Here is an 18,252-nt window from a genome sequence, read left to right on the forward strand (position 1 = left end):
TATCTAATACATGTATAATATATGAAAAGATATAAAATATCCAAAGATATAAAATATTATAATATTTCATATATTGTAATATTTTAAAGATTTAACGGAAAAATTTTTATTTCAATATTTATTTTTGTTCTAATTGTTTTCATAAAAATTTATATAGAAAATTTTATTCTACTTATCAATATCATAACTTCCTTGTTAAAAGAAATTCTGAAATAAACATTCTCACAATGGAAATCGATACAATAATCGTAACGCGAATTTCCGTCGTTCAATTTCCAAGGAAGATACGGATGATTATCAAGATGCCTAGAAAGGCAGACTGCTAAGCTGAAGATGGTAACCTTGAGAAGGTGGAACGATACAGATGTCAGGAGCAAATGCAGTAAATAGTTTACGAGGAGAAGATGTGCGAGTGTAATCACGGTAATGCTTAGACGAACATTCCGACTTGCGTTTTTCCATTTCCTTTATTCCTTCTTTTTTCCTTCTCAAGGGTAATTTCGCTTTATTTCGCATCTTTGTGAAGATAATCAGCCATAAAAGAAAAGAGGGATAAAATTAGAAGGAGGGTTGCAACCGAGAAGGAATTATTTAATGTCTTTATGCTTTTTATTCCATAATTGGTTCTATAATTCCATAATTTATGAAAATTCGAAAAAAAAATCAAAGATATAAAATCGATGTTATGGTTTTGTAATTGCGCAATAGTTTCATCAAACAATTGAATTTGCTTTTTTTTTTTTTACTTCCGACAAACTTTTACACGATTTTATTGCGCACGCTTTATATTGCTATGAATCATTGCTACACAATCGGGAATTCATGTTTCGCTTCGTACAACTTCGACGATAAATCATCAGAAGAACGGACCACTGTTTTTCGTGCTATTTTCACGACGTATGATGTTTGCTTCTTGATTTTTTTTTTTTTTTTTTTTACACGGAAGCTTTAAAAAATCGGAAAGAAAAATCCGATATTAGACGAATTCTATTTTTTGCAATCCTATCAAAATAGTAATACACATAAAATAAACAAATATGAGAAATCCATATTATCTTAATTTAACAATATGTTTTGTATAATAAAAAAAAATATTACATATAAGATAAATTCATTTCATAGCATAACAACTTTAAATTGCTAATATAAATTGTTTATTTTATAAAAAAAATAATTGCTAGTAAATATCTCTAAGGATATATGTCAAGAACATAGGTCAATTTTTTTTTTAAATGAAATTATGTATTTTTTAATAAATTAATCAATACAAATTATTATTCCTTATAAAAAATTCTTAATTAAATATTATTATATTTCTATAATTATTAATTTTTTTATAGTAGAAAGTTAATTATTTATTTTTTATCATTTATAATATAAAGTTATTATTTTAGGAAATATTTTAATTTGAATTTTGTAAAACTTATCATTTAATAACAAAGAAAGTATGAACAAAATTATGACAAAAGAACATATTAACAATCATTAGTTCTTAACATAAAGTTAGCCACAATAAAAAAAATGAATTATTTTATAATGTTTATTTTATTTAAAATTTTCAAATTTCATACAATAATTTTTAATTTAATATTCTATATGAAATATTCTATATTACATATAAAAGTAATAAACTATTAATTATTATTAGATACATAATAACCAATCAATAATCAGTCAAGTTCATAGATTAAAGTATAATTTCCCTTTCTTATTTATTAAAAAAAAAATATACCGTCAAAATTTAAGAACAACTTAAAAAAACTGAAACATCTTACTATACATTCCATTTTCAAAATCCAAGAAAATCAATACCACTCAAAGATTCGAAATTCCTTAAGAAAATAAATTTTTCCTCTCCCTAGAATTTAAATCAACTTTTTCCATCTCAATTCCATTTACTTAAAAATAAATACTCGAGATCTGTGCAATATACCAAATAACGGTAAACGGTATATCCCCAGATTTTCCCCAGTTTCTCCCTTTCCTATCCACGAGGAAGTGCGTACATGTCGAGAAGTGAATATATATCTCGTTCATCAGATTAGGCATCGTAAACCCTCGCAGGTGACGAAGGGGTTGGGTAGCACTCAAGACTGTTGAACGAGACGAAAGATAGAGAAAAAGAGAGAGAGAGAGAGAAATAGGGGAATGATGACACGCAGGAGCCGAGTCGAGTGCTGAAAGAACTGCAGACTCCTTTCATGTAAGGTAATTAAGTACTAAGAACCGTTGACAAACACCTAACTCTCTTGCCTATGCACCCCTCACAGTGGCCTTCTTCAACCCGGTCGCTACAGCTTTTATTTATTTTTCAAGCGGCCGCCCTCTTATTCCCCTTGGGTTCACGCGATTTAAAGTTTAAACAGAAACAGTTCAAGACCGAAGGGAGCGTAGCGTTAGAAATTTAACAAAAGAGGGAGCCGAGTTTGTTTCTTAGAATAGACTTGACATTTTCTGGAAAGTGACGCATTGTTGAAAATTTCCTTTGACTTTTTTGTCGATGAATTTCGGAATTTTAGTGTTTTGATATTTTATTTCTACAAAGATTTGTACAAAGAAAGTAGTAATATAGAAAGTACTGATAAACTGAAACTTTACAATAAAAATAAGATTGTTATTACTATCATTTGTTGTATTTGTTGTATTATGAATTATATTTCTAAAAAAAAGATATTATATAATTATAAAACAAATATTATTAATATTTACATAATTTTTAATTTCTTCGACATCAATAACTTTATTTCTATTTTTTTTTTTTATTATATTTGTACTTAGAAAGTACATTAATATTATAAGAAAAATTTTCATAAAGATTTTTAATTGTTTTATACAATTTTGTCTTAATTATAAATGAATCTGAAATTAGATTGAATTATAATTCTCTTTCAGATAGAAAAAATTATAGAGAAAAATTTTGCATTACTTAATAAATTATCATACTATGAAATTTTTTTACAGAAATACATTTGCAATATATAATTGAATCTTTTTTTAATGGAATTTTAATATTTTTTATTATATTTATCATTCTGAACAAAAAAATATTAGGATAAAATCATAAAAAACACAATACTTTTCGAAACGTGTAACTTTTTTTAAATATTTACAATAAAATATTCAAATATTCAACTACTATACTTTAAACATTTATTTATTTGTTTCTTTATATTTTCCATTATTCATTTGTCCAACATTCATATATAAATAGTTCCTTTTAATTCGTTTTGCTATATTTATGAAATAAAAAGTTCCATAAACTATAAATTTCAATTTTTACAAAAATTCACAAGTAAAAATATTTAAACCAAGTGAATACAATCATATTAAATTATGGATACCAAATTATTTTTCTTCATATTTAACATCAAATTGATATTTAGTTGAATTTGAAGTTATTGATGTATAACTTTAATAGTGCAAGCGTTAATTTAATAATGAGCGACATTTCATTCCACATGAGAAGTACTAAAAATCAGTAAAATATCATGTAACAAATCAAAAATCATAAAAAATAAAGAAAAAAATTTTTTTTTAATTTTAATTAAATTTAATTCAGTTTAAATAAATCCAATAAATATTCAGTATTTAATATGTCATTTAATATGAAAAAGAAATGTGACTATATATATAAAAGCATGTATATGATACAGAAATTATCATATTAATGCATTTTAATTGATTATTTATAAAATATAAGTTTTTTGTAATCCAAACATGTTCCTTATTTTGATTAAAATTATTTATAAAAATACGTTCATCTATCCTTAAAAATTCCGTCTTAAGAAAAATCGATAGAACTATATTTTATGGAATTCATTTTAGCATGCAATGCTATATAAAAAAATAAAGAAATTTATGTAATTTTAGATTATAATTTATTGAATTCTTTTTTTTTTTTTTTTTTTTTTTACCTTGAAACCAATGGATTAAGTTTTACATATGTCAATATTCATAATTAGATATTTTTATTTTATATGATTGATTGTTAATATCTTTTTTTTTGCTGAAAATTTTCTTAAATTATTTTTACTTTTATAATTTTTTAAAAATATATCTGTTGCAATCGATATTTGCAATAATACACTTCTACTACAATTTTTCAATTGAACTATTGCATATTTAAGGAAAATGTATTCTTATCATTATGATTGCAAAATGACATGATTTAACAACTGTATAGACTATAATGATTAAAAACTAAATGAAATATACATAAGTATGAATATCAAGTGATATAAAGAATAAGATATACATAAAATATACAAGTATGAATATCAAATGATATAAACGGCGACATAAAAACACGAGAAATCTGATAAATTGTACATACAAAGTCAGAATTTCATATTGCCTACATTAAAACTTTTTAATTTAAAAAAGTGTACATTTCAAAATAAAGATGTAAATTTATAATTATAAAATTCAAATTTCAAATTAAAAATTTTATTTTTTATTTCAGATTTTTATATAAAAGATATAATATAAAAGATAAAAGATAAATCATCATAAAAAAAAATCATATCACGATTAAGGAAATTAAATCAATTAATATACGAATTCTTGAAGAACAAATTAAGTTTCTATGTTATTATTTTTATCATGCGTTTTAAAATTATACTTGTATTTTAAATTATACTTTTATTCTTTGAAAAAATAAAACGAAAAACAGATGTGAAAAAGAAGAGATAGAAGTGAAATAATTTCAACATAGTCACGTCCATTATCGTCGTCAGTTTGTTGAAATGATGCACTCGGCAACGGACAATAATTCCCGCGTTAACTTCGTGCCGTTCGCGAAACGATAAAGGCTCTAGAGGGTACTTAGCGCGAATCAACAATTTTGCAACGCATTTATTTACGCGAACGGAACGGTTCCATCCCTCGAAATATCAGGGATTCCGCGTGGACGTCAAATAAAAGCTTCGTCCATGAATTATTTTGCCGGCTAATTTCCCCGGTGGCGCATCGCTTGGACGCTGGCCTGAGGGGCTGTTTGAACACGTCCCCCGTCAAACTGACTTTATCAGAGTTAGGCTTGACAATCGTTATATAAAACTGTTAATCATGATTAAAGTTATAATATCATGTACGATTGTGATCTCGTTGACCAAAGTAATGACGAAATACGATACAGCGAATCATCATTTGATACTGGTAATATTAACGAAAAAAATAGAATTATTATGTGTTTTTTATATGCTTATTTGTATTGGGACATGTGATTTTATATTTGAATTATAATCGCTTGATGTTGACGTATATACATAATTATGATTCTTGGAACTTACCTTATAAAAGAACGTTATGAATACTATTATTTCTAATTGATGTTAATATTTTCAAATGATTTTAAATTCCAATAATTTCGATAATGTTTATATTATGATTTTTATAAATCTAATTGCATTTATAATCTTAAATAATTTTCAAATAATCTTGATAATGATGAAATAGTAATAGTTAAATCTTCATCTTTATGAAAAAATATTCATCTAATTTTAAAATAATCTTAATGAACTAATATTGCAACGTTGGTAATTTTAATAATATAATATATAATAATATTATTTATTGATTGATCAATATTCTTTCTTGAAATAATATTCTGCAAATAATCTTATAAGTCAATATAATAGCCTGATAATTTGAAAATAATCTTGATTTTCTTTAACATGATCTTGAATTATTATATATATATATATATATATATATACCTGTAAATCTTGCTTTTAATAATCTTGCCATTAATCATGAATGGGTATAAAATAATTTTAATAATTTTTAATACTTAAATAAACACTTTGATTATTATTAATGATGCAACTATAAAAATACTTATACGATCTTGTATCATCAATATAACAGTATTAGTGATTTTTAACTAATCTTGAAGAAATACCAATGATGCAATCTTAAGATTTTTCTATTGTCAAATATTGTCAAATGATTTATTAATTATCCATTATTAATAACATAAAAAATGTATTTATTGCTTTTAAAATTATATTAATTTAAATAATATAAATAATGTTAAGTAATGTTTCAGAAACTACTCATCATGTTGCTACATATATTGTTAATAATTCTTTCCTTTGTAAAAAATATTTATCTCAAAAAATTATGTTATTATTTTATTGCAATCTCAGATATTTAAAAATCTCATTTAACAATTTATTCTATTAAGATATTTAATTATATATATTTAAATTCAAGATTTTCGAAAAATTTTGTTCTTATATTCACATAAATATATTAATTGCCAATATTTTTTTTACTATTTTAAGTGAAAATGGACTTCGAACAAAGTTAAACATATATATATATAAAACATGATCATACAAACGTGCGCAGTTAGAATATTAACGACTGAAAGTCAACAGGCAAATATTTGTTCTTTTAATTTGACCATCGATTTGTTTTATGAACGAAATCTATTGAATCTACAAATTTAATCTATTCTTCTATTTTTATGAAACGGTATAAGATTTATTTTCTCTCTTATGCATATAAATAATATATTATATCTAAATGCAAAATGCAATTATTTTATTTTCCTTAAATCTTGTGAACAATTATTATTACATTGATAAAAATATATTTCAAAAAAAATTTTTTTCTTTTTTGTTGTTTTAATATATATTTTTTCAGATAACAAAAAGAAAAGACAAGATATTTCTTGAAATTTTTCTATTTTGCAATATAATAATAAATATCATAAAATTTCCAATAAATTGAATATTACAAAATAGATCAAATTTAATAGTATTTATAAAAAATAATATTTAAAAAAAAAATTTATAATTTATAATTTTTATAAATATTTCAAGACGATTATTTACAGTCACTTATGACGTATACAATTTATATCGCTTTATGATTTCAATATATTAAATTTGAATTACAAAATATGTAATAATATATTGATATAAGATAATAAAAAAAAATATAAAAAATCTCTCTTTTAATTTTTTAAAATAATGAAAAAAACAACATTAAAATCTTAAAAAAATTTAAATGCTACGATATTTTTCGAAATACGAACAAACATTGCGTTAAAATAAAATAATAATAACACTTAACTGTTATTGTGAGAAGTCTCAATCATTATTTTCTAATTCAATACTAAATCAAAAGTCTCAAGATACAATTAAACTTATTATAATATATATTATAATATATAATATATATAATAATATATATAATATATAATATATAATATATAATATATATTAAATTGTAACTTACAATTTTATATTTTTACTTGTTATTATTATATCTCAGAATATAGAAAATTAATGTATCTATTTTTCAATTGTAGCAATTAAAAATTGAAATACAAGATAATAATATCTATTCTGTAAGTATTTCAATACGTTGTCAAAAACCGAAAGCCTAATGACGAATTTTTTACAAAAATTAAAACAATGAAAAATGCACAAAGTAAAATAACTATATACAATAGCAACAATACTCATATTGCACGAAATAAAATCTAAATAAACTTTTTTTCCGTTTTCTTCATTTTTTGAAGAAAATCCATGATACGGCTTTGCGTTATCTGCTGTGAAGAAATTTTCCGTAATACATATATACACGTAACACGTATTAAATGTATTAAAAAGTAAAAATAATTTTTAGATAATTTGAATATTTTTCACTCCTGATTTTTTCTACTTTTTTTACTTTATATACAATATATTTTATTTCTTTTAATCTGTCATAAAGGAACTGTCACGAAAACATACCTACTAATATAAATAGATTTACATGTTTTGAATTATAAAATTATTGGCAATAAATTGATAAAGGTAATTAAATACTTCTGCACACAAATGATTAATGAACAAAATCAGCTAGAACATACACGATATAAGAAATTCGAAATTCCAGTCTTCCTGCATGACGACCATGCTCTAATTATACTCGTTATTACATCAACGCAAGAGAAATTATGCTATGATAAAGTTACTCTAGATTCAGTCTAGATTGAGAATGAATGAAATCTGCATACCACATATTGCCGACATTTCATGATCTTAGCTAACTTCGCCAAAGATTTTTATCCATGATTAATCTCACGAGTAATGAAAGGACCATAAGAAAAATAATGACAGCCGCTCCAATTAAAATGGCGCCATATCCTGAAAAAAAAACCAATTGTTTATTCATAATTAAATAAATAAAACCATGAAAGTAAAATGAAATGGTTTGTTGTGATGTTTTGATTACGCGAGAAAATCTTTTTTTTTTTGCAAAAATGTAAAAACAGTAATAAAAAACAGAAAAAATTTGCATTTCAAATCATCATATTCAAGTGAGTGTGCTAACTTTTATTCTTTATTTTCATTTTTGTTCTTGGTAAAAATGATATTTATGTGCCGGCTAAGTTTGAAAAACAAATTTAATTTCGCGTTGAAATAAGCAGGTAACGATGAAATGACCATGGTTTTTCACAAAAAAATGGGAAAGAAAAAAGAAAAATAAGAAGTGATGTTATACTATAAAAGCAAACTGCGCGCATTTTACCGCATTACATTTAACAATTACAATAAAAAATTAACGGTAATGAATCTTCAGCAAGTCGAATTATGCACGGTGGAAACTGAATACCATTAAAGATCTCGTTATTCGCAACATGCGTACTTCAAACGATAGAAAAATTTGCAGTAGAGTCGGACTTCTCATTTTGCATTCAAACGAATTTATTCCCTGTTGTTGCGAAACAATTTCAAGTATGAAACTTTAGTTACAGAATCACAAATTATAGGAAAAAATAAGGCTATAATTTTTCAATAATTAAAAATAATTATCATATTTCTGAATCATGCATTTAATTATTGTCATTCTATATAAAAAAATGTTATTTAACAAATAATCATGAATAGAATAAAATTTAAAAAAAATTGATTGAAAATAAGTATATGATATTTCATAAATATTTGTATGATGTTTACAATAGTTTAAATTTTCTTAATAATAAAATGAAATCATATCTTTTTATGATAGAAAATATTCTTATTTGAATAATATCATTTATTTGTTTTATAATATTGATCTTTTATAATGAAATCAAATTGTAAAAAATTTTAATTTTAATAATTATTTCATTATTTAACTCAATTTTCATAAGATTGCACATTTATACTTTATAAAAAGAATATATTTATATATTTATATAATATTTTAGATTTAAATATAATGTTTTATTTTTAAAAGTAAATTAAAATTAAAATTAAACAAAAATTAAAAAGGAATATTAAAAACTTATTGTAGCAAATATAAAATATTTAATACAATCATAGAATGAATTTTTAATATTTTTCCATTATTTGTTGTATATTTTTATTTATCTTCATGTTAGCTATATTGAAATAAACGAGATATGATAATTTAATTTCATTAAAAACTTTCTATATAAAATATTCGTACTAGGTAGAAAATTTACAAGATGATTCTAAAAGTATTAAGTAAAATAAAAATTAATATTCGTTGAAGTTTTTCAAATTATAAATAATTTAATTTTACACTATATAAGAGTAATTCTGCCTAATTATAATCAATTATAAAAATAAGCTTCAACGAATAGTCTTGAAAATCAACTTTTGTGTTTCATTTTTTTAGTATTATATATAAATCATAAATAAAAATAATTAACTCTCGATCATTTTTACGAGTTATATTTATGAATTATGAATTAATATACAAGATTTACTTTATCCATGCAATTATCTCATAAACTATGTATTACTTTGATTAACTAATATAATTAATCAATTAATTTGTTTTGGACAATTACGGCTAAATAAAAATATATAATTTCATTTAAAAAAACAAAAGTCACTTTAAGATCTCGAAAACTTCTTCATCTAAATAAATTTGATAATCGTCATAAAATATTCCTCTTGAAACACAACAAATGAAACATTTGTTTGAATAATGCATAATTTAGAAGATAATTGCGTGGATAGATTAAAATAAATATTTTATATATATTTCCGATACACACATATATATGTATACTCACTATGTGTTCTTTCATGGTTATCCTCCTTATTAACCGAGATGTTATCCGTAAACGTCGGACCATCGTGTGGAAACAGAGATCTCCGAGAACCGAACATAAATAGCCTGCAAGGCATTAAAGGCATCGAAATCGATGCATGTTCCTCCGCTCTCTCGGTATGGAAACCGAAGCCAGGCGAAGTTAGGCTTGTTTGGAACGGGGCCAATGGAGCCGTTGTATAGGTTGTAGCGTTGTACGCGGAATACCGATTTCCCGAAAAGTCGAACGGCCAGCCGACGTGATTCGGAGGCGCGATCGGGCTGTAAGGCGGGGGATCGTCATCGTTCCTCACGACTTCGTCGACGGTGGTTGAGGGTAACGTAGTTGATTCGTTCGTCGAGGTTCTGGTATTGGTTAGAGTCTTAGACGTAGTGATTCCGTTTATAGGATCTGATAACTCGTGGAGAAGCCTCGACGAGGGTAACATGGTCGATTCGTTGGTTGAGATTCTGGTATTTGTTGGCGTTTTAAAAATAGTGGTTCCGTTCGTAGAATCCTTTTGGAGAAGGTTTGACAAAGGTAACATGATTTAGGTTTGAAACTTTTCAGAAATGTTTTTTATAAAATTTTGACGAGATTAAAGTTGTTTGTTGAAATCATTCTTCGAATAAGATGACCAGTTTTGAGATTTTGTTGAGATATGAATATCTGTAATCTGAAAGAAAAACTGTTATTCGTAAATGAGATTTAATTAATGTAGAGAAAATTGGAATTGTTATAATATGTTTCTTATTTTTTAATTTTTTATATTTCTTAAAGTATTTTTAATATAAGATTTTTATTATTAATAAATAGATATTGCATTATTATAGATGGATCATATTTATAAATAGATCATGTTTTATGATATAATAAATTATGCATATAATAAAAATTACTATGTTACTTTTTATATGTATGTATGTTGTTCTAATTGTTCTGCTTTTTCGGAAAAGAATATACGATAAAAAATAAGTAAGCAAATTTTTTTTTAAATTCTGAATTCTGTCTTTTATGTAATATATTAATAAATTAATAATATTTGTTTCTTTGAGTTTTCTTTTCTATTTTTACATTTTATTTGATTCCATATAATAGTAGAACAAGTAATAGAGTAACAAATAAAATCAAATTATGTTTTTATTAATCACAATATTTTTATTTGAATTAATTACTTCATAAATAATAAAAAAAAGTTTATATAAATAGTAAAAAAAAATGTATATACGGAATTTAAATAATTTTTCTATATCATTTTTATTGTTGAAAGTTCAAGAGTTAATGTAAATAATAAATAATATAAATAATAAAAAAAGTGTATATAAATAATAAAAAAAATGTATATACGGAGTTTAAATAATTTTTCTAAATCATTTTTATTGTTGAAAGTTTAAGAGTTGATTTCATTAATTAGATTTCATTGGTTGCTTTTAATAAATTCAATACAATTCTAAAATGTTAGTTTAAAATGTTACATCTATAGATAAAAATCATACATATAATAATTAATGAATGAAGATATTCATTTCGATTACTAACTTTTAATCTTTTAGAAGATCAAAAGCAATTTCTTTGAAAGTACAAAAGCAATAATATGATTAATTCATAGAAATTATTATGTATATTTGAAATTATATTGTTGTTAATTGAAGATTTTTAAACGTGTTATAAATATGAAACAGAATATATGTGTTATGTATATTGGATTATCTCAATTATTTTATTTCTTAATTAGTGTATTAAAGTTCTATTAAAGTTTTTTTGTATTCGTAACAATATCTGTTAAGTAATAGAAAAAAATAAGAATATATATGATGATAAAACATCGAAGATAAGTTTGAAAATTAACTGAAAAAAATAATTGAAATCATATTATGTTATATCAAATTATATTTTACATTATAAATATTAAAATCTTATATCAAAATAGAAAATATTTTATTAACTGATTATGTATCTGAATTGAATCTAATTAGCATAACAGAATCTAAAATAATTGTTAATATGAGAAATTCTATTACAGCTTAATAAGATAGTAATATCATAAATTTTTAAATCTTAAATCTTATTTATATAAAAGATATCTCGGATCATTAAGGAAACATTTTTAACAAATGGAATTAATAATTAAATAGCAAAGTAAAATTTCTGTCACTTGAAAGAGAATATTGTATATGTATGTATTTTATATACAAGCATATATTAAAAATATATATTGATAAAAATATATATATATATATATTGATTTATCTCCATTTATTATCATAAAAATACACTACAAATTTATGAAATCAATAATGTAATCCATAAAATTTAAAAAATTAATATAAAAAATATAAAATCTAGAAATGATAATAATAAATAATAAATTTGTAAAATCTATGAAAAAGAATAAATTATTAAAATTATTAATATTTACAGTCAGACTTGGACAAAATATAATCTGGTTATAATAATTGAAAATTATAATTAATGCAAAATCATGTTATTAATCATAATTATTGATCAATAAACAATCAATAATATAATCAAAGATTATAATTAATTCAATAATCATTAATCATGATTATGATTGAATAATTATAGTTTTGATTATGATTGAATCGATAATTTATTTGTAACATATTTGTACATTATTATATATATATATATATCGGTATATATAAGAAATATTATTGTTACAAATAATATAACTATTTAATTTTATTAATTAATTTATTGTAATAATTAAAACTGTAAATATTTTTTAAAAAATATTTATTATTAACATAAATTTGAAACATAAAATAAATTGCTTATTTATTTTATTATTCAAATATAATTTACTTTTAATGTTCTTTCATTTACTGTAACTTTCATTTCAAATGTTTTATCTAGTAATCTACGTACTTTTATTTTATTGTTTTATACGATATCAATTTTTCAACAAAAACTGAAGATAATAGGAGCATATTGTATAAAAGAGAAACTTCTTGGATATTGATGGATATTGATCAAGAATATTTGAATTTAATTATTATTCAAATGAAATGTACATATATAATATACATATAAATATATAAAATAATTTGAATAGTTTATTTTTAAAATCGAAAAACTCATAATTGTATGAAATAATTTATTGACTTTTTGAATACGATAAATTTTAAATTAAAAATATTTTAGCTTCTATTGTTTGTTTGAAAAATTTCTTCTTTCTCTTTTTTAATAATTATTATATGATAATATAATAATTAGATAATTAATGATTATAGATTACAAATATTGTTTTAAAAATTATTAGATTAATCTTTATGATGATTACTTGATTAATAATTATGATAAGTATGATTATTTTTCGCAATCAATTATAATAATAATTAAAATATAATTGATTGTCAAATTCTATTTACATTTTCTATTTACAACAATTTCGGAATAAAAATAAAAAATAATAAATAATAAAATTTGTAGATAAAATGCAAATTGAAAAAAATTATATCAAAGCATCAAATATAACTTGAATTAACAATATTTAAAAAAACTATAATTTTAAATTTATAATTAGAATATATCTGTAACTAAATCAATATTAAAATAAATATTCGTTCTTAACAAATATTAATATGTTTATTAATTATAAAAACAGTAATATATATAATCTATAAATTAAAGAAACAATTCGCACTATTTATATTTTATCGTATTACATTGCAAAGAGATATAATTATATCCGCATACATACTATTATTATAATAAAAATAAAAATATAGCAACAAAAAATCATTTGATAGAAGGTATTTATCTGCATCATCCATCAATGATCGCGCAATTGAAAATTCCATGACGCAATATGTATCCGATTTTTTCATCTGTTCTGATTCCATAATAATTCATAGATGTATATGTTGCAATAATCGAATACCAGTAATCCTTGAGATGAATAACTGTTTTTCTTGTATACAATACGTCGAATTAGATGATTGACAGACTTTTGTCTCAAGATAAGTGATTTATCTTCTTATCAAATTATGAAAAAAAAAAAAAAATAACGCGAATAATCTCGAATGATCTTATAATTATTAAAATATTTCGCATTTAAAATATAAATTATATACGATTAATACATTTGAGAAAAATCAATAATTTATATTTACTTATTATAACATTTATATTTACTTATTATAAATTGCATGATAAATAAAAAATAGTTTTATATAAAAATATATTTTTATATAAAAATCAAAAAAGAAAAAAAATATCGTTCTATATCTCAAAACCTGGATTATAATGAAATAGAATTGTTTCAGAATATAAGTATTTATGTTGCTTATGTAAAACATGCTAAATACAATATACATGTATAATAATATGATAAATATGTTTTGCACAAAAATTCTAGAATAGTCATAACTAAGAAAAAGAAAAAAATTTAGTTTTTGTCAATGAGAGAAAAAATAAGAGTTTAATTTATGCTGAACTTGAAAAAAAGAAAAGAATATATTCACGGTCAGTTAAGAGGAACAGGTTCGAGATATAATGAGATGTTTATATTCCAAAGAAAATTATTCCGAGATCCAATAGTCGGATCTTCTTTCTACAGTTTGCGTAACTCTTTTCTGTGAATCGATTTTGGATAATTCAATATCAAGGACAAGTTGAATAAACCCAAAAGTTTGAGCAATAGGAAATAATAAAGATAATTTTATAAATTTCTTATTTGAAGGACATTCAATGAATGAATCAGTATTATTTCTAAATAGGTTTTGATTCCATTTAACTGACTCAAGGTTAATTCGAAATGTAATAAAAGTGAAAGTAGTTGTATAAATGTTTTCGAAACAAAGTGTGGCAGCGATGAACTTAATCATTAATTATTCTGATCACTAAGTACCTATATTTAAATATACAATAATACATATTAAATAACAAGGATGAAATTTCATTTAAAAGTATATATCTACTGAAAATAAACAGTATCATATGAACAATTATTATTGATTTTAAAATTCAATGGAAAATATTCTGTTCCACGTACTCGAATTTCTCTGAGTTTCCATTCCAAACACGTATGTAAATATTATTGAATAAACAATAATCCAAAACGAAAGTGGTGCTTTCTCTAATTAATAAAAGAACTACACTCTGTCAACAATTAACCCTCCATCTCAAAGAAATTTTCACACAATTTGTTTCATTATTCAACTTTTCACAATTTCGCTGAAAAACTAATCAATGATTTATCACCATAAAAATTTTCAATTCAAAGTAACACAAACGCTACTCTATTTTTACGATCAACTTATTCCAATGCGAAAACTATGCATAATTGTCTCAAATTTATCAAGATATACATATATAATATTTAATTTATCAACAATCACTGCATTATATCGACTATAGTGAACAAAATGAATTAACGATACCGGATGATTTATATATTTTGTAATAGAGAAGCGTCAACGAAATGATCAACAGGTAGCAATCGCAAGACTGCGACACGAGAAATGGTCTGATTGCCGCGCAAAAGAACATTGACTATCGAGGATTCGTTAGATTGCGAAATTGTTGTTTTGTTCCTTATCATGTTCGTTATCATGCTTTATTATATTATATTCCAATTAATTTATAGGAACTAATTATCATTGTTTATGGTTTTTTAAATTTATATATATATACATTAATAATTAAAAATTTGCATACATCAATTGTATTTGTATTCTACATTTAATTTTTCATACATGATGTTACATAATAACTTTAATTAGACGTGAAATAAATAATAATATATATTTTATTCAATCATAAAATAAGTAAATAAATAGATTAAATAAATAGATTGTGTATGCTATGTTTTTTCTTTGTACAAAAACATTATAAAAAGATTTTTTTTTTATTAATAATTGATGAAAAAGAATTTTTTCTAGCAATTATAAGTATAATTAAAGGATTTTAGATACTAATTTTGAAAAATTTAAATACAAATTGAAAACTTTAATATAGTAATTACAATATATAATTTTGCATATTTTTGAAAATATTTTTCATTATAAATATATAATAACAGTATTTTCTTTTAATTGTATATAAAAAATTCTTGTGTAATAAATAATCAATATTGTTTAAAATATTATACATCTATAATGGACATTTAGTTTCAATTTTATATCTTCTATTAATTGTTATTTAAACATATTTCTTCTGATATTGATAAAAGTTTTAATTATCAGAGTAAAGATTGCAATCGCAAAAAAAAAAATCAAACTAAAAAATCAAATTAAGCTAAAGATAAGTAATAAATTATTTTGATAATTTCCCATTTCTATATATATAAACAAAGAAAAATAAATTAAAATAAAAAAAATTAATTAAATTAAAATAAAAATAAATAAATTTTTATAAATTAAAATTTAATTAATTAAAATTTATAAAATATTTTAACAAATAAGCATATATATATTGACTATATATATATATATATATATATATATATATATATATATATATATAAACAAACTTTTGATCGACATTATACATGAAATCCTATTATTTTCTATAAAGATGTTTGTATATAGAGTAATGAAATAAATTTTCTCACAACACTTTCACTTCATTCTACTTTTCATATATTATTATAAAATTACTTAATCGAAATATGATTGAATTTCTCCCTAATCAATGGTAACGAACATTTAATCACCAAAGCACCGATAAATATACACACACCTTTCCTTTCCCTTTTGGTCGATGCATTTCTCTACACGAAGACCCGCTAATATACTCTATTTGTGACTCGAGTCGCGACTAAGAGGAATGTTAGTGTCACTCGTAAATAAACATAGGATACACGCGAGCGTTCGAAAACGATGATAACGCAGTGGCGGCTGTCCACAGACAAGTCCATCGAGCCGATCGCGCGTTTCGCCACGGCCAATCGCGCGTCTATCGCTACCCACCTCTGTGTTCATCCTGCGAGAATGTCGAGGACGCCAATACGTTGCAAGGTCACAAGTACATTGCCTTTTGTAGCATATATTGAAAGAAATTTAGAAATTACTAATTTCTACGTTGATATCTCGAAGAATCTCTTGTGACTCGTATTGGGGATGTTCGTGCTTTATGAAAAACATGGTAAAATTTTACTTAACATTAAGTACTATGTATTTTGGCATTTTTAATGATTGATATTCGTTAATTATTCTAGTGATTATTAATATGAAACCTATTAAAATATTAGGATTTTATTACGAATAAATTTAAATAATTTAAATTTAAATATTTCATTTTGAAAACTTAATTTTTATTTTTTATTTATTATGCGTTACATTATTGTATTCATTGTTAAAAGAAATTATCTTCGATTAGGAATTAAAAAGGTACAGATTTATAGTATGTAATATAGTTATAATTATCAATTATAAAATAACTAAACATTAAATATATATAATTACTGAAAATATGACATAAGTAAATGTAAAATATACAAAATTACGTAAAATAAAAGTCAATTATTATATATTCAAATATTCAAAGTAAATAGAGCTCATTTAGACTTCATTTCTTTATGTCTATGATGCAAATTACATAAATATTCATAATTATGAAAATACAAATTACCTTTAAAGGATTACAATAAAATTCAAAAATTCTAATATTATTATTGTTTAATTCTTAAAAATATCATTTATTTATTCAATCTTGATTTATTTCAATTTATAATCATTATAATCACAATTAATTAATTTAAAACTTTACTCTATTGTAACAAGTTATTTTTTTAATATATAAAAAATATCAATGAACTATTTACTAATTAAATGTAATATAATTTTTATGGTTTGAATTGATTTTCAAATTGATTTTTAAATTTCTTACAAAAAAATTTGTAAAAAAAGATTATTAATTGCAGGAAGATTTCGAAAATCCTTCGTCATTATTGATTTTCATAATTAACTCTAAATTACCAAACCAAACAACATCATATATTTTATTTCTGAAAATTGAGTATTATTGCGTATCATCTTGAAAAAAATTTTAAGTGAATTTTAAATGACTTGACAAACAAAGTAAAGTTCTCATAATTTTTGCTGACTAAAGACATTATTTGTTTTATTACTTTCTGTCGATGATTGATATATGTACATTATGATGATATTATGAGATGCACTATTTTCGCTGTGACAACAGTTAGGAAATGTCGAATTATGTAACCGTACCGATATGTCAAT

The 18,252-nt window shown here is 22.5% G+C and overlaps 1 protein-coding gene across 1 annotated transcript; it reads right to left on the reverse strand.

Annotated features, from left to right (window-relative positions):
* Nucleotides 1–7,305: 7,305 nt before the first annotated feature.
* Nucleotides 7,306–16,928, reverse strand: LOC122716815. The gene is given in 5 exon segments (XM_043940238.1): nt 7,306–8,144; nt 10,028–10,562; nt 16,626–16,632; nt 16,749–16,798; nt 16,800–16,928. Coding segments are annotated over 5 exon segments (822 nt in total). The 3' UTR covers nt 7,306–8,043.
* Nucleotides 16,929–18,252: the final 1,324 nt, after the last annotated feature.

The sequence above is a fragment of the Apis laboriosa genome, unplaced genomic scaffold, assembly GCF_014066325.1.
Source record: "Apis laboriosa isolate Shangri-la unplaced genomic scaffold, ASM1406632v1 scaffold49_cov149, whole genome shotgun sequence".
Classification (NCBI taxonomy): domain Eukaryota; kingdom Metazoa; phylum Arthropoda; class Insecta; order Hymenoptera; family Apidae; genus Apis; species Apis laboriosa.